The sequence below is a fragment of the Ranitomeya imitator genome, chromosome 8 (assembly GCF_032444005.1).
Source record: "Ranitomeya imitator isolate aRanImi1 chromosome 8, aRanImi1.pri, whole genome shotgun sequence".
In the NCBI taxonomy this organism is placed as follows: domain Eukaryota; kingdom Metazoa; phylum Chordata; class Amphibia; order Anura; family Dendrobatidae; genus Ranitomeya; species Ranitomeya imitator.
Genome location: NC_091289.1, coordinates 3597076 through 3615793, shown reverse-complemented (window position 1 = coordinate 3615793; position 18718 = coordinate 3597076). Strand labels below are relative to the sequence as shown.

General features: G+C 48.9%; 1 protein-coding gene across 5 annotated transcripts in view; it reads left to right on the top strand.

Moving 5' to 3' along the window:
* LOC138647198 (hyaluronidase-1-like) overlaps positions 1–16952 on the top strand; it is a 17269-nt gene extending 317 nt beyond the window's left edge. For 3 of the 5 annotated variants that reach the window (XM_069736044.1, XM_069736043.1, XM_069736042.1), the window contains 3 exons: positions 344–1262; positions 12021–12110; positions 16127–16952. In XM_069736044.1, the coding sequence (XP_069592145.1) occupies positions 363–1262; positions 12021–12110; positions 16127–16477 (1341 nt within the window). In that variant the 5' untranslated portion in view covers positions 344–362 and the 3' untranslated portion in view covers positions 16478–16952. The remainder of the gene's footprint in view (positions 1–343; positions 1263–12020; positions 12111–16126) is intronic. The other 2 variants (XM_069736045.1, XM_069736046.1) reach the window with 2 other exon arrangements.
* The last annotated feature ends 1766 nt before the right edge of the window (positions 16953–18718 follow it).

Sequence of the window (18718 nt, the reverse complement as noted above, 5' to 3'; positions counted from 1 at the left end):
TGTCTCTAGAGGGGGCATTTGTCTTGTGGGTCTCAGGGTTCCTCCAGGCTGTAGATCTGCCCCTTGTCTCTGTCTCTGCAGAGGGTTCGGAGCTCTGTGTTAGGAGCATTAGATAAGGGGTAATTGGGGGAATGATGAGAGTTGTAGTTGGAGTCTCACTTTAATATTTGCACCGTGAACTCTTTTCTACGTTGTGTTGTCATTTCTCGCCATTCTTGCAGTTGGTGAACAGTTGTCACAGCTGAGGGTTCGTTACATTGTACGTAGTCTAATATCTCACCTGCACTGATACACTGTAACAAACTGCAGCACAGATGTTGTCATGCCCCTTGTCTCTCCGCAGTAGGACCCTCAGTGGCAGCATGCCCCCCTGGCACAGCCTCGTCTCCGCTTTTCTTCTCCTCTTCCATGTTCCGGCCCATTCCGGTGTAGCCGCCTCGGAGCCGCCATTTCTCATCCTCTGGAACGCTCCGACCCGTCCGTGCCTGGACAACCATGGGGTAGCGATGGACCTGTCATCTTATGACATCATCATCAACCAGAACCAGTCGTTCCTGGGCCCCGAGATGATGATCTTCTACAAGAACCAGCTGGGCCTATACCCCTACTTTGACGAAAATGATGAACCTGTCAATGGGGGTCTTCCCCAGAACGCCAGCCTGGAGGAACATCTGCAGAAAGCTCTCCAGGACCTGACGGCCATAATGACTGACGCCAACTTCACGGGAGTGGCCGTGGTGGACTGGGAACACTGGAGACCCCTGTGGGACCGAAACTGGGAGAAGATGCTCCTCTACCAGCAGCGGTCACTCCAGCTCCTCAGCCAATGGCATCCAAATTGGTCCTTCAGGAGGTTGAGGAGAGCGGCCAAGCGGCAATTCGAGGCGGCGGCGCAGGACTTCATGGCGGCCACTCTGCAGCTCTGCCGCCGACACAGACCCGGAGGCCTCTGGGGCTTCTACGGATTTCCAGAATGTTATAACTTCGAATACAAGAACAGCAGCGAGAAGTACAGCGGGAGGTGTCCGCGGGGCGAGGTGCAGAGGAACGACCGGCAGACCTGGCTCTGGACCATCAGCCGGGCCCTGTACCCGCACATCTACCTGGGAAAGGAGCTGCAGGGCTCCGCGCATGTGCGGCCATACATCAGGCACCGTCTGCAGGAAGCCATCAGAGTGGCCCGGCTGCCAGGAGGCGCAGAGCTCCCTGTCCTGCCATATGCCCGCATAGTGTACACCTACAGCATGGACTTCCTCACACAGGTAATGTGCTCTGACCCACCGCATCTAATCCAGCAGGGCCGGACTGGCCATTGGGCAATTCTGGCAAATCCCAGCAGGGCCGGACTGGTTGTGTCTGCTACATTGTTAACAGATTCGATGTTCTCAGACCCCCATACTGTTAGGAGTTGTGATGGAGCTCAAGTCGCTGACTCCATCACTTCCCCCAGCAGCCACCGGTATCATTAGACATATTGGTCTTGTAGAAAATCTTCTTTCCTCCATCCAGGGTAATATTACTAATATATCCCGTCTGGTGCTCGGGGACAGCATGGGCCTGTGTGATTCCAAATGCCAGGGCTGATGGCGTCCGTACCTGTAACCCAGCATGTGTGACTGAGCCGTGTATCTAATCTCATCCGATTCTGTCTGCTGAGCCATGTATCTAATCCTCTCCTGTGTGATACTGACTGCTGAGCCGTGTATCTAATCATCTCCTGTGTGATACTGACTGCTGAGCCGTGTATCTAATCCTATCCTGTGTGATACTGACTGCTGAGCCGTGTATCTAATCATCTCCTGTGTGATACTGACTGCTGAGCCGTGTATCTAATCCTCTCCTGTGTGATACTGACTGCTGAGCCGTGTATCTAATCCTCTCCTGTGTGATACTGACTGCTGAGCCGTGTATCTAATCCTCTCCTGTGTGATACAACCTGCTGAGCCGTGTATCTAATCCTCTCCTGTGTGATACTGTCTGCTGAGCCGTGTACCTAATCCTCTCCTGTGTGATACTGTCTGCTGAGCTCTGTATCTAATCCTATCCTGTGTGATACTGTCTGCTGAGCCGTGTACCTAATCCTCTCCTGTGTGATACTGTCTGCTGAGCCGTGTATCTAATCCTATCCTGTGTGATACTGACTGCTGAGCTCTGTATCTAATCCTATCCTGTGTGATACTGTCTGCTGAGCCGTGTACCTAATCCTCTCCTGTGTGATACTGTCTGCTGAGCCGTGTATCTAATCCTATCCTGTGTGATACTGACTGCTGAGCTCTGTATCTAATCCTATCCTGTGTGATACTGACTGCTGAGCCGTGTATCTAATCCTATCCTGTGTGATACTGACTGCTGAGCTCTGTATCTAATCCTATCCTCTGTGATACTGACTGCTGAGCCGTGTATCTAATCCTATCCTGTGTGATACTGACTGCTGAGCTCTGTATCTAATCCTCTCCTGTGTGATACTGACTGCTGAGCTGTGTATCTAATCCTATCCTGTGTGATACTGACTGCTGAGCTCTGTATCTAATCCTCTCCTGTGTGATACTGTCTGCTGAGCCGTGTATCTAATCCTATCCTGTGATACTGACTGCTGAGCCGTGTATCTAATCCTATCCCGTGTGATACTGACTGCTGAGCTGTGTATCTAATCCTCTCCTGTGTGATACTGTCTGCTGAGCCGTGTATCTAATCCTATCCCGTGTGATACTGACTGCTGAGCCGTGTATCTAATCCTATCCTGTGATACTGACTGCTGAGCCGTGTATCTAATCCTATCCTGTGTGATACTGACTGCTGAGCCGTGTATCTAATCCTCTCCTGTGATACTGACTGGTGAGCCGTGTATCTAATCCTATCCTGTGTGATACTGACTGTTGAGCCGTGTGTCTAATCCTCTCCTGTGTGATACTGACTACTGAGCCGTGTATCTAATCCTCTCCTGTGTGATACTGACTGCTGAGCCGTGTATCTAATCCTATCCTGTGTGATACTGACTACTGAGCGTGTATCTAATCCTCTCCTGTGTGATACTGTCTGCTGAGCTGTATCTAATCCTCTCCCGTGTGATACTGACTGCTGAGACGTATCTAATCCTCTCCTGTGTGATACTGACTGTTGAGCCGTGTATCTAATCATCTCCTGTGTGATACTGACTACTGAGCCGTGTATCTAATCCTATCCTGTGTGATACTGACTACTGAGCGTGTATCTAATCCTCTCCTGTGTGATACTGTCTGCTGAGCTGTATCTAATCCTCTCCCGTGTGATACTGACTGCTGAGACGTATCTAATCCTCTCCTGTGTGATACTGACTGTTGAGCCGTGTATCTAATCATCTCCTGTGTGATACTGACTACTGAGCCGTGTATCTAATCCTATCCTGTGTGATACTGACTACTGAGCGTGTATCTAATCCTCTCCTGTGTGATACTGTCTGCTGAGCCGTGTATCTAACCCTATCCCGTGTGATACTGACTGCTGAGCTGTGTATCTAATCCTCTCCTGTGTGATACTGTCTGCTGAGCCGTGTATCTAATCCTATCCTGTGTGATACTGACTGCTGAGCTGTGTATCTAAGCCTATCCTGTGATACTGACTGCTGAGCCGTGTATCTAATCCTATCCCGTGTGATACTGACTGCTGAGCTGTGTATCTAATCCTCTCCTGTGTGATACTGTCTGCTGAGCCGTGTATCTAATCCTATCCCGTGTGATACTGACTGCTGAGCCGTGTATCTAATCCTATCCTGTGATACTGACTGCTGAGCCGTGTATCTAATCCTATCCTGTGTGATACTGACTGCTGAGCCGTGTATCTAATCCTCTCCTGTGATACTGACTGGTGAGCCGTGTATCTAATCCTATCCTGTGTGATACTGACTGTTGAGCCGTGTGTCTAATCCTCTCCTGTGTGATACTGACTACTGAGCCGTGTATCTAATCCTCTCCTGTGTGATACTGACTGCTGAGCCGTGTATCTAATCCTATCCTGTGTGATACTGACTACTGAGCGTGTATCTAATCCTCTCCTGTGTGATACTGTCTGCTGAGCTGTATCTAATCCTCTCCCGTGTGATACTGACTGCTGAGACGTATCTAATCCTCTCCTGTGTGATACTGACTGTTGAGCCGTGTATCTAATCATCTCCTGTGTGATACTGACTACTGAGCCGTGTATCTAATCCTATCCTGTGTGATACTGATTACTGAGCGTGTATCTAATCCTCTCCTGTGTGATACTGACTGTTGAGCCGTGTATCTAATCATCTCCTGTGTGATACTGACTACTGAGCCGTGTATCTAATCCTATCCTGTGTGATACTGACTACTGAGCGTGTATCTAATCCTCTCCTGTGTGATACTGTCTGCTGAGCCGTGTATCTAACCCTATCCCGTGTGATACTGACTGCTGAGCTGTGTATCTAATCCTCTCCTGTGTGATACTGATTGCTGAGCCGTGTATCTATTCCTATCCTGTGTGATACTGACTGCTGAGCTGTGTATCTAATCTCCTGTGTGATACTGTCTGCTGATCTGTGTATCTAATCCTCGCCTGTGTGATACTGACTGCTGAGCTGTGTATCTAATCCTATCCTGTGTGATACTGTTTGCTGAGCTGTGTATCTAATCCTCTCCTGTGTGATACTGACTGTTGAGCCGTGTATCTAATCCTCTCCTGTGTGATACTGACTACTGAGCCGTGTATCTAATCCTATCCTGTGTGATACTGACTACTGAGCGTGTATCTAATCCTCTCCTGTGTGATACTGTCTGCTGAGCCACGTATCTAATCCTCTCCAGTGTGATACTGACTGCTGAGCCGTGTATCTAATCCTCTCCTGTGTGATACTGACTGCTGAGCCGTGTATCTAATCCTATCCTGTGTGATAATGTCTGCTGAGCCGTGTATCTAATCATATCCTGTGTGATACTGTCTGCTGAGCTGTATCTAATCCTCTCCTGGGTGATAATGTCTGTTGAGCTGTGTATCTAATCCTATCCTTTGTAATACTAATTGCTGAGCTGCATCTAATCCTATCCTGTGTGTTACTGACTGCTGAGCCGTGTATCTAATCCTCTCCTGTGTGATACTGACTGCTGAGCCGTGTATCTAATCCTATCCTGTGTGATACTGACTACTGAGCGTGTATCTAATCCTCTCCTGTGTGATACTGTCTGCTGAGCCACGTATCTAATCCTCTCCAGTGTGATAGTGACTGCTGAGCCGTGTATCTAATCCTCTCCTGTGTGATACTGACTGCTGAGCCGTGTATCTAATCCTCTCCAGTGTGATACTGTCTGCTGAGCCGCGTATCTAATCCTCTCCAGTGTGATACTGACTGCTGATCCGTGTATCTAATCCTCTCCTGTGTGATACTGTCTGCTGAGCCGTGTATCTAATCCTATCCTGTGTGATACTGACTGCTGAGCCGTGTATCTAATCCTATTCTGTGTGATACTGTCTGCTGAGCCGCGTATCTAATCCTCTCCACTGTGATACTGACTGCTGAGTCGTGTATCTAATCCTATCCTGTGTGATACTGTCTGCTGAGCCGTGTATCTAATCCTCTCCTGTGTGATACTGTCTGCTGATCTGTGTATCTAATCCTCTCCTGTGTGATACTGTCTGCTGAGCCGTGTATCTAATCCTATCCTGTGTGATACTGACTGCTGAGCTGTGTATCTAAGCCTATCCTGTGTGATACAGTCTGCTGAGCTGTGTATCTAATCCTATCCTGTGTGATACTGTTTGCTGAGCCGTGTATCTAATCCTATCCTGTGATAATGTCTGCTGAGCCGTGTATCTAATCATATCCTGTGTGATACTGTCTGCTGAGCTGTATCTAATCCTCTCCTGTGTGATACTGTTTGCTGAGCCGTGTATCTAATCCTATCCTGTGTGATAATGTCTGCTGAGCCGTGCATCTAATCCTATCCTGTGTGATACTGTCTGCTGAGCTGTATCTAATCCTCTCCTGTGTGATACTGTCTGCTGCGCCCTGTGTCTAATCCTCTCCTGTGTGATACTAATTGCTGAGCTGCATCTAATCCTATCCTGTGTGTTACTGACTACTGAGCCGTGTATCTAATCCTATTCTGTGTGATACTGTCTGCTGAGCCACGTATCTAATCCTCTCCAGTGTGATAGTGACTGCTGAGCCGTGTATGTAATCCTCTCCTGTGTGATACTGACTGCTGAGCCGTGTATCTAATCCTCTCCAGTGTGATAGTGACTGCTGAGCCGTGTATCTAATCCTCTCCAGTGTGATATTGACTGCTGAGCCGTGTATCTAATCCTATTCTGTGTGATACTGTCTGCTGATCTGTATCTAATCCTCTCCAGTGTGATAGTGACTGCTGAGCCGTGTATCTAATCCTATTCTGTGTGATACTGTCTGCTGATCTGTATCTAATCCTCTCCTGTGTGATCCTGTCTGCTGAGCTGTGTATCTAATCCTCTCCTGTGTGATACTGTCTGCTGATCTGTATCTAATCCTATCCTGTGTGATACTGACTGCTAAGCTGTGTATCTAATCCTCTCATGTGTGATACTGTCTGCTGAGCCGTGTATCTAATCCTCTCCTGTGTGATACTGTCTGCTGATCTGTATCTAATCCTCTCCTGTGTGATACTGTCTGCTGATCTGTATCTAATCCTCTCCTGTGTGATACTCTCTGCTGAGCTGTATCTAATCCTCTCCTGTGTGATACTGACTGCTGAGCCGTGTATCTAATCCTATCCTGTGTGATACTGTCTGCTGATCTGTATCTAATCCTCTCCTATGTGATCCTGTCTGCTGAGCTGTATCTAATCCTCTCCTGTGTGATACTGACTGCTGAACAGTGTATCTAATCCTCTCCTGTATGATCCTGTTTGATGATCTGTATCTAATCCTATCCTGTGTGATACTGTCTGCTAATCTGTATCTAATCCTCTCCTGTGTGATACTGTCTGCTGAACAGTGTATCTAATCCTCTCCTGTATGATCCTGTTTGATGATCTGTATCTAATCCTATCCTGTGTGATACTGTCTGCTGATCTGTATCTAATCCTCTCCTGTGTGATACTGACTGCTGAGCTGTGTATCTAATCCTCTCCTGTGTGATACTGACTGCTGAGCTGTATCTAATCCTATCCTGTGTGATACTGACTGCTGAGCTGTGTATCTAATCCTCTCCTGTGTGATACTGTCTGCTGATCTATATCTAATCCTCTCCTGTGTGATACTGACTGCTGAGCTGTGTATCTAATCCTCTCCTGTGTGATACTGACTGCTGAGCTGTATCTAATCCTATCCTGTGTGATACTGACTGCTGAGCTGTGTATCTAATCCTCTCCTGTGTGATACTGTCTGCTGATCTGTATCTAATCGTCTCCTGTGTGAAACTGTCTGCTGATCTGTATCTAATCCTATCCTGTGTGATACTGACTGCTGAGCTGTATCTAATCCTATCCTGTGTGATACTGACTGCTGAGCCGTGTATCTAATCCTCTCCTGTGTGATACTGACTGCTGAGCTGTGTATATAATCCTCTCCTGTGTGATACTGACTGCTGAGCCGTGTATCCAATCCTCTCCTGTGTGATACTGTCTGCTGATCTGTATCTAATCCTCTCCTGTGTGATCCTGTCTGCTGAGCTGTATCTAATCCTCTCCTGTGTGATACTGACTGCTGAGCCGTGTATCTAATCCTCTCCTGTGTGATACTGACTGCTGAACAGTGTATCTAATCCTCTCCTGTATGATCCTGTTTGATGATCTGTATCTAATCCTCTCCTGTGTGATACTGTCTGCTGAACAGTGTATCTAATCCTCTCCTGTATGATCCTGTTTGATGACCTGTATCTAATCCTATCCTGTGTGATACTGTCTGCTGATCTGTATCTAATCCTCTCCTGTGTGATACTGACTGCTGAACCGTGTATCTAATCCTCTCCTGTGTGATACTGTCTGCTGATCTGTATCTAATCCTCTCCTGTGTGATACTGACTGCTGAGCTGTGTATCTAATCCTCCCCTGTGTGATACTGACTGCTGAGCTGTATCTAATCCTATCCTGTGTGATACTGACTGCTGAGCCGTGTATCTAATCCTCTCCTGTGTGATACTGTCTGCTGATCTGTATCTAATCCTCTCCTGTGTGATCCTGTCTGCTGAGCTGTATCTAATCCTATCCTGTGTGATACTGACTGCTGAGCTGTATCTAATCCTATCCTGTGTGATACTGACTGCTGAGCCATGTATCTAATCCTCTCCTGTGTGATACTGTCTGCTGATCTGTATCTAATCCTCTCCTGTGTGATCCTGTCTGCTGAGCTGTATCTAATCCTCTCCTGTGTGATACTGACTGCTGAGCCGTGTATCTAATCCTCTCCTGTGTGATGCTGTCTGCTGATCTGTATCTAATCCTCTCCTGTGTGATCCTGTCTGCTGAGCTGTATTTAATCCTCTCCTGTGTGATACTGACTGCTGAGCCGTGTATCTAATCCTCTCCTGTGTGATACTGTCTGCTGATCTGTATCTAATCCTCTCCTGTGTGATCCTGTCTGGTGAGCTGTATCTAATCCTATCCTGTGTGATACTGACTGCTGAGCCGTGTATCTAATCCTCTCCTGTGTGATACTGACTGAACAGTGTATCTAATCCTCTCCTGTATGATCCTGTTTGATGATCTGTATCTAATCCTCTCCTGTGTGATACGGTCTGCTGAACAGTGTATCTAATCCTCTCCTGTATGATCCTGTCTGCTGATCTGTATCTAATCCTCTCCTGTGTGATACTGTCTGCTGATCTGTATCTAATCCTCTCCTGTGTGATACTGACTGCTGAGCCGTGTATCTAATCCTCTCCTGTGTGATACTGTCTGCTGATCTGTATCTAATCCTCTCCTGTGTGATACTGACTGCTGAGCTGTATCTAATCCTATCCTGTGTGATACTGACTGCTGAGCCGTGTATCTAATCCTCTCCTGTGTGATACTGTCTGCTGATCTGTATCTAATCCTCTCCTGTGTGATCCTGTCTGCTGAGCTGTATCTAATCCTATCCTGTGTGATACTGACTGCTAAGCCGTGTATCTAATCCTCTCCTGTGTGATACTGACTGCTGAGCTGTATCTAATCCTATCCTGTGTGATACTGACTGCTGAGCCGTGTATCTAATCCTCTCCTGTGTGATACTGTCTGCTGATCTGTATCTAATCCTCTCCTGTGTGATACTGTCTGCTGATCTGTATCTAATCCTCTCCTGTGTGATCCTGTCTGCTGAGCTGTGTATCTAATCCTATCCTGTGTGATACTGACTGCTGAGCCATGTATCTAATCCTCTCCTGTGTGATACTGTCTGCTGAGCTGTGTATCTAATCCTCTCCTGTGTGATCCTGTCTGCTGAGCTGTATCTAATCCTCTCCTGTGTGATACTGACTGCTGAGCCGTGTATCTAATCCTCTCCTGTGTGATACTGTCTGCTGATCTGTATCTAATCCTCTCCTGTGTGATCCTGTCTGCTGAGCTGTATCTAATCCTCTCCTGTGTGATACTGACTGCTGAGCCGTGTATCTAATCCTCTCCTGTGTGATACTGCCTCCTGATCTGTATCTAATCCTCTCCTGTGTGATCCTGTCTGCTGAGCTGTATCTAATCCTCTCCTGTGTGATACTGACTGCTGAGCCGTGTATCTAATCCTCTCCTGTGTGATACTGACTGCTGAACAGTGTATCCAATCCTATCCTGTATGATCCTGTTTGATGATCTGTATCTAATCCTATCCTGTGTGATACTGTCTGCTGATCTGTATCTAATCCTCTCCTGTGTGATACTGTCTGCTGATCTGTATCTAATCCTCTCCTGTGTGATACTGTCTGCTGATCTGTATCTAATCCTCTCCTGTGTGATACTGTCTGCTGATCTGTATCTAATCCTCTCCTGTGTGATACTGTCTGCTGATCTGTATCTAATCCTCTCCTGTGTGATACTGACTGCTGAGCTGTGTATCTAATCCTATCCTGTGTGATACTGTCTGCTGAGCCGTGTATCTAATCCTCTCCTGTGTGATACTGACTACTGAGCAGTGTATCTAATCCTCTCCTGTGTGATACTGACTGCTGAGCTGTGTATCTAATCCTCTCCTGTGTGATACTGACTGCTGAGCTGTGTATCTAATCCTATCCTGTGTGATACTGTCTGCTGAGCCGTGTATCTAATCCTCTCCTGTGTGATACTGTCTGCTGAGCTGTGTATCTAATCCTCTCCTGTGTGATACTGACTGCTGCGCTGTGTATCTAATCCTCTCCTGTGTGATACTGTCTGCTGAGCTGTGTATCTAATCCTCTCCTGTGTGATACTGACTGCTGAGCTGTGTATCTAATCCTCTCCTGTGTGATACTGACTGCTGAGCCGTGTATCTAATCCTCTCCTGTGTGATACTGTCTGCTGAGCTGTGTATCTAATCCTCTCCTGTGTGATACTGACTGCTGCGCTGTGTATCTAATCCTCTCCTGTGTGATACTGTCTGCTGAGCTGTGTATCTAATCCTCTCCTGTGTGATACTGTCTGCTGATCTGTAGCTAATCCTCTCCTGTGTGATACTGTCTGCTGAGCTGTGTATCTAATCCTCTCCTGTGTGATACTGTCTGCTGAGCTGTGTATCTAATCCTCTCCTGTGTGATACTGTCTGCTGTGTATCTAATCCTCTCCTGTGTGATACTGTCTGCTGAGCTGTGTATCTAATCCTCTCCTGTGTGATACTGTCTGCTGATCTGTAGCTAATCCTCTCCTGTGTGATACTGACTGCTGAGCCGTGTATCTAATCCTCTCCTGTGTGATACTGACTGCTGATCTGTAGCTAATCCTCTCCTGTGTGATACTGACTGCTGAGCCGTGTAGCTAATCCTCTCCTGTGTGATACTGACTGCTGAGCCGTGTATCTAATCCTCTCCTGTGTGATACTGTCTGCTGAGCTGTGTATCTAATCCTCTCCTGTGTGATACTGACTGCTGAGCCGTGTATCTAATCCTATCCTGTGTGATACTGACTGCTGAGCCGTGTATCTAATCCTCTCCTGTGTGATACTGTCTGCTGAGCCGTGTATCTAATCCTCTCCTGTGTGATACTGTCTGCTGAGCCGTGTATCTAATCCTCTCCTGTGTGATACTGTCTGCTGATCTGTAGCTAATCCTCTCCTGTGTGATACTGTCTGCTGATCTGTAGCTAATCCTCTCCTGTGTGATACTGACTGCTGAGCCGTGTATCTAATCCTCTCCTGTGTGATACTGTCTGCTGAGCTGTGTATCTAATCCTATCCTGTGTGATACTGTCTGCTGAGCTGTATCTAATCCTATCCTGTGTGATACTGTCTGCTGAGCTGTGTATCTAATCCTCTCCTGTGTGATACTGTCTGCTGATCTGTAGCTAATCCTCTCCTGTGTGATACTGTCTGCTGATCTGTAGCTAATCCTCTCCTGTGTGATACTGACTGCTGATCTGTAGCTAATCCTCTCCTGTGTGATACTGTCTGCTGATCTGTAGCTAATCCTCTCCTGTGTGATACTGTCTGCTGATCTGTAGCTAATCCTCTCCTGTGTGATACTGACTGCTGATCTGTAGCTAATCCTCTCCTGTGTGATACTGTCTGCTGATCTGTAGCTAATCCTCTCCTGTGTGATACTGTCTGCTGATCTGTAGCTAATCCTCTCCTGTGTGATACTGTCTGCTGATCTGTAGCTAATCCTCTCCTGTGTGATACTGACTGCTGAGCCGTGTATCTAATCCTCTCCTGTGTGATACTGACTGCTGAGCTGTGTATCTAATCCTCTCCTGTGTGATACTGTCTGCTGAGCTGTGTATCTAATCCCATCCTGTGTGATACTGTCTGCTGAGCTGTGTATCTAATCCTCTCCTGTGTGATACTGTCTGCTGAGCTGTGTATCTAATCCTCTCCTGTGTGATACTGTCTGCTGAGCTTTGTATCTAATCCTATCCTGCTACCACAGATCAGCCTCCATGTTGTTTGTTCTCCTGCAGGACGATCTCATCCAGACGATTGGACAGAGCGCAGCTCTGGGGGCCACTGGAGTCATCTTATGGGGGAACTCAGACTACAGCTCCAGCAAGGTGACCGATCATACTTTCCAGCTGACCGGCCCTTGCGCTGCTCACAGCTGAGGGTTTGCTACAACTGTGTAGGATCCTCTTCAGGCCTGATTCAGACAAGGCTGTCCGGAGCGGCCGCAGTCTCCTGGCCTCACGCTGCACCTTCCTATGAGGCGGTCAGGTTGATGTGAGGAGACCTGCGGCCGATCTGTGCACGAACGTCTGACTGAGGCTTTATGGAGCCAGCCCCAGACTGATACATTGTAACAAACCTCAGGAGAGGATTCCTGTCATGAAAATCACTAAGTCCACCCACATTCTCCACTGCAGATTTCCTAGGAATCCGCGTGGACAAGTTGTGGATCTGCCGCTTTCACTTTAAATATTGGAAAAGGAGAAATCCGCCCCAGAAATGGACATTCTGTGATGTAACATCTGCACGACTGTAATTCACAGTGTATCCCCCCAAGAGACCAGATACCACAGTACCCCGCTACTGCGGGACCCTCTGTAACTCTGCTGGTCACTATGTGATCCCCAAATGTCAGTCATGTGATCAGTCTGGTCACAGGGGGGCTTCTCACCTTCCATGAGGGAGCTCGTGAATGGGGGCTTCTCACCTTCCATGATGGGGCTGGTTATTGGGGGCTTCTCACCTTCCATGATGGGGCTGGTGATTGGGGGCTTCTCACCTTCCATGATGGGGCTGGTGATTGGGGGCTTCTCACCTTCCATGATGGGGCTGGTGATTGGGGGCTTCTCACCTTCCATGATGGGGCTGGTGATTGGGGGCTTCTCACCTTCCATGAAGGGGCTGGTGATTGGGGGCTTCTCACCTTCCATGATGGGGCTGGTTATTGGGGGCTTCTCACCTTCCATGATGGGGCTGGTGATTGGGGGCTTCTCACCTTCCATGATGGGGCTGGTGATTGGGGGCTTCTCACCTTCCATGAAGGGGCTGGTGATTGGGGGCTTCTCACCTTCCATGACGGGGCTGGTGATTGGGGGCTTCTCACCTTCCATGATGGAGGTGGTGATTGGGGGCTTCTCACCTTCCATGATGGGGCTGGTGATTGGGGGCTTCTCACCTTCCATGATGGAGGTGGTGATTGGGGGCTTCTCACCTTCCATGATGGAGGTGGTGATTGGGGGCTTCTCACCTTCCATGATGGAACTGGTGATTGGGGGCTTCTCGCTTTCCATGTTGGGGCTGGTGATTGGGGGCTTCTCACCTTCCATGAGGGAGCTCGTGAATGGGGGCTTCTCACCTTCCATGAAGGGGCTGGTGATTGGGGGCTTCTCACCTTCCATGATGGGGCTGGTGATTGGGGGCTTCTCACCTTCCATGATGGGGCTGGTGATTGGGGGCTTCTCACCTTCCATGATGGAGGTGGTGATTGGGGGCTTCTCACCTTCCATGATGGGGCTGGTGATTGGGGGCTTCTCACCTTCCATGATGGGGCTGGTGATTGGGGGCTTCTCACCTTCCATGATGGGGCTGGTGATTGGGGGCTTCTCACCTTCCATGATGGAGGTGGTGATTGGGGGCTTCTCACCTTCCATGATGGGGCTGGTGATTGGGGGCTTCTCACCTTCCATGTTGGGGCTGGTGATTGGGGGCTTCTCACCTTCCATGATGAGGCTGGTGATTGGGGGCTTCTCACCTTCCATGATGGAGGTGGTGATTGGGGGCTTCTCACCTTCCATGATGGGGCTGGTGATTGGGGGCTTCTCACCTTCCATGATGGAGGTGGTGATTGGGGGCTTCTCACCTTCCATGATGGAGCTGGTGATTGGGGGCTTCTCGCCTTCCATGTTGGGGCTGGTGATTGGGGGCTTCTCACCTTCCATGAGGGAGCTCGTGAATGGGGGCTTCTCACATTCCATGAAGGGGCTGGTGATTGGGGGCTTCTCACCTTCCATGATGGGGCTGGTGATTGGGGGCTTCTCACCTTCCATGATGGAGGTGGTGATTGGGGGCTTCTCGCCTTCCATGATGGGGCTGGTGATTGGGAGCTTCTCACCTTCCATGATGGAGCTGGTGATTGGGGGCTTCTCACCTTCCATGATGGGGCTGGTGATTAGGGGCTTCTCACCTTCCATGATGGAGGTGGTGATTGGGGGCTTCTCACCTTCCATGATGGGGCTGGTGATTGGGGGCTTCTCGCCTTCCATGATGGGGCTGGTGATTGGGGTCTTCTCACCTTCCATGATGGGGCTGGTGATTGGGAGCTTCTCGCCTTCCATGATGGGGCTGGTGATTGGGAGCTTCTCACCTTCCATGATGGAGCTGGTGATTGGGGGCTTCTCACCTTCCATGATGGGGCTGTTGATTTGGAAGCTTCTCACCTTTCACGATGGGGCTGGTGATTTGGGGGCTTCTCGCCTTCCATGTTGGGGCTGGTGATTGGGGGCTTCTCGCCTTCCATGATGGGGCTGGTGATTGGGAGCTTCTCACCTTCCATGATGGGGCTGGTGATTGGGGGCTTCTCACCTTCCATGTTGGGGCTGGTGATTGGGGGCTTCTCGCCTTCCATGATGGGGCTGGTGATTGGGAGCTTCTCACCTTCCATGATGGAGCTGGTGATTGGGGGCTTCTCGCCTTCCATGATGGAGGTGGTGATTGGGGGCTTCTCACCTTCCATGATGGGGCTGATGATTGGGAGCTTCTCACCTTCCATGATGGGGCTGGTGATTGGGAGCTTCTCACCTTCCATGATGGGGCTGGTGATTGGGAGCTTCTCGCCTTCCATGATGGGGCTGGTGATTGGGGGCTACTCACCTTCCATGTTGGGGCTGGTGATTGGGAGCTTCTCACCTTCCATGATGGGGCTGGTGATTGGGAGCTTCTCACCTTCCATGATGGGGCTGGTGATTGGGAGCTTCTCACCTTCCATGATGGGGCTGGTGATTGGGAGCTTCTCACCTTCCATGATGGGGCTGGTGATTGGGAGCTTCTCACCTTCCATGATGGGGCTGGTGATTGGGAGCTTCTCACCTTCCATGATGGAGCTGGTGATTGGGGGCTTCTCACCTTCCATGATGGGGCTGGTGATTGGGGGCTTCTCGCCTTCCATGATGGAGCTGGTGATTGGGAGCTTCTCACCTTCCATGATGGGGCTGGTGATTGGGAGCTTCTCGCCTTCCATGATGGGACTGGTGATTGGGGGCTTCTCACCTTCCATGATGGAGCTGGTGATTGGGGGCTTCTCGCCTTCCATGATGGGGCTGGTGATTGGGGGCTTCTCACCTTCCATGATGGGGCTGGCGATTGGGAGCTTCTCGTCTTCCATGATGGGACTGGTGATTGGGAGCTTCTCACCTTCCATGATGGGACTGGTGATTGGGAGCTTCTCGCCTTCCATGATTGGACTGGTGATTGGGGGCTTCTCACCTTCCATGATGGAGCTGGTGATTGGGAGCTTCTCACCTTGCATGATGGGGCTGGTGATTGGGAGCTTCTCACCTTCCATGATGGGGCTGGTGATTGGGAGCTTCTCGCCTTCCATGATGGGGCTGGTGATTGGGAGCTTCTCACCTTCCATGATGGGGCTGGTGATTGGGAGCTTCTCGCCTTCCATGATGGGACTGGTGATTTGGGGCTTCTCACCTTCCATGATGAGACTGGTGATTGGGAGCTTCTCGCCTTCCATGATGGGACTGGTGATTGGGGGCTTCTCACCTTCCATGATGGAGCTGGTGATTGGGAGCTTCTCACCTTCCATGATGGGGCTGGTGATTGGGAGCTTCTCGCCTTCCATGATGGGACTGGTGATTGGGGGCTTCTCACCTTCCATGATGGAGCTGGTGATTGGGGGCTTCTCACCTTCCATGATGGGACTGGTGATTGGGGGCTTCTCACCTTCCATGATGGAGCTGGTGATTGGGGGCTTCTCACCTTCCATGATGGAGCTGGTGATTGGGGGCTTCTCACCTTCCATGATGGGGCTGGTGATTGGGGGCTTCTCGCCTTCCATGATGGAGCTGGTGATTGGGGGCTTCTTACCCGCCGTGACCTCATGTGCTGCCGTTTGCAGGATTCCTGTCTGGCTGTGCAGTCGTACGTAGATGAAACTCTGGGCCGCTACCTGAAGAATGTCACCATTGCCGTATCGATGTGCAGCAGAGGCCGGTGCTCCGGGAACGGACGCTGTGTGCGCAGACGCTTGGATTTCGATGACCACCTGCACCTGGACCCCAGAATCTTCACTATTGAGAAGGACCCTCAGGGAAAAGGCTACGTGGTCCACAGAAGGCGCCCAGATATGGATGCCGTGTGGCCCCAGTTCCAGTGTCGATGCTACACCGGATGGCGGGGCAGAGACTGCTCACAGAGGACGAGCGTTAGTACTTGGGAGAATGAGGCAAACATCTCTGGCGTCCCATGATGCATCATGTTCTGCATGGGAGGGGCATAGTGGTCACATGACTACATAGACATGTCAAGTGGGTGGAGCCTAACAACCATTTGCTGGTCTGAGACAATAATTGTCATGTAGCAACAAGGAGCTGCTACAATGTAGCAACCCTCCACATGCGACTGCGGGGGAGGGGGTAATGTTCACGGTGGAAGAGGGGGCATACATCTCCCGAGCCCTGTGATTGGTCACAGTCTTCCATAGTTACAGATATAATGGGGGGAGGGGACGGTATTTCATATTTTCCAGATGATTATCCTCTTTGTTTTCATTTACATTTTAATTTTTCCGCAATCTCCGAAGACAAGAAAAATCAGACACAAATGACGACGAAGCCGCGGCGCAGAGAACGGAGCAGCCGCCATCAGACCCACAGAATCTACAACTATTGTTTACATTTCATCCCCAAAAGTGTAACAAAATAAACAATATAATAAACCCGGAATCCGAATCTGATTGGCCGCAGGTTGTCACAGCCCCTCCCACAACTAGTGATGTCATACAAGTCAAGGCGCACCGCCCGAACCGCGAGGGCAGGAGCCAAGAATAAAGTCCGTCCCCCAAAGTGCAGCATCGGCAACACCCCAAGAATTATATCAGTACTGGAGCGTTATAAGAGGGGCTGATATCAGTCACATATGGTGTAATGTCTGGAGGTTATATCAGTACTGGAGCGTTATAAGAGGGGCTGATATCAGTCACATATGGTGTAATGTCTGGGGGTTATATCAGTACTGGAGCGTTATAAGAGGCTTATATCAGTCACATATGGTGTAATGTCTGGGGTTATATCAGTACTGGAGCGTTATAAGAGGGGCTGATATCAGTCACATGTGGTGTAATGTCTGGGGGTTATATCAGTACTGGAGCGTTATAAGAGGGGCTGATATCAGTCACATATGATGTAATGTCTGGGAGTTATATCAGTACTGGAGCGTTATAAGAGGGGCTGATATCAGTCACATATGGTGTAATGTCTGGAGGTTATATCAGTACTGGAGCGTTATAAGAGGGGCTGATATCAGTCACATATGATGTAATGTTTGGAGGTTATATCAGTACTGGAGCGTTATAAGAGGGGCTGATATCAGTCACATATGGTGTAATGTCTGAGGTTATATCACTACTAGAGCGTTATAAGAGGGGCTGATATCAGTCACATATGATGTAATGTCTGGGGGTTATATCAGTACTGGAGCGTTATAAGAGGTGCTGATATCAGTCACATATGATGTAATGTCTGGGGGTTATATCAGCACTGGAGCGTTATAAGAGGGGCTGATATCAGTCACATATGATGTAATGTCTGGGAGTTATATCAGTACTGGAGCGTAATAAGAGGGGCTGATATCAGTCACATATGGTGTAATGTCTGGAGGATATATCAGTACTGGAGCGTTATAAGAGGCTGATATCAGTCACATATGGTGTAATGTCTGGAGGATATATCAGTACTGGAGCGTTATAAGAGGGGCTGATATCAGTCACATATGGTGTAATGTCTGGAGGTTATATCAGTACTGGAGCGTTATAAGAGGGGCTGATATCAGTCACATATGATGTAATGTCTGGGGTTATATCAGTACTGGAGCGTTATAAGAGGGGCTGATATCAGTCACATATGGTGTAATGTCTGGGGTTATATCAGTACTGGAGCGTTATAAGAGGGGCTGATATCAGTCACATATGATGTAATGTCTGGGAGTTATATCAGTACTGGAGCGTTATAAGAGGGGCTGATATCAGTCACATATGGTGTAATGTCTGGAGGTTATATCAGTACTGGAGCGTAATAAGAGGGGCTGATATCAGTCACATATGGTGTAATGTCTGGAGGATATATCAGTACTGGAGCGTTATAAGAGGCTGATATCAGTCACATATGGTGTAATGTCTGGAGGATATATCAGTACTGGAGCGTTATAAGAGGGGCTGATATCAGTCACATATGATGTAATGTCTGGGAGTTATATCAGTACTGGAGCGTTATAAGAGGGGCTGATATCAGTCACATATGGTGTAATGTCTGGAGGTTATATCAGCACTGGAGCGTTATAAGAAGGGCTGATATCAGTCACATATGATGTAATGTCTGGGAGTTATATCAGTACTGGAGCGTAATAAGAGGGGCTGATATCAGTCACATATGGTGTAATGTCTGGAGGATATATCAGTACTGGAGCGTTATAAGAGGCTGATATCAGTCACATA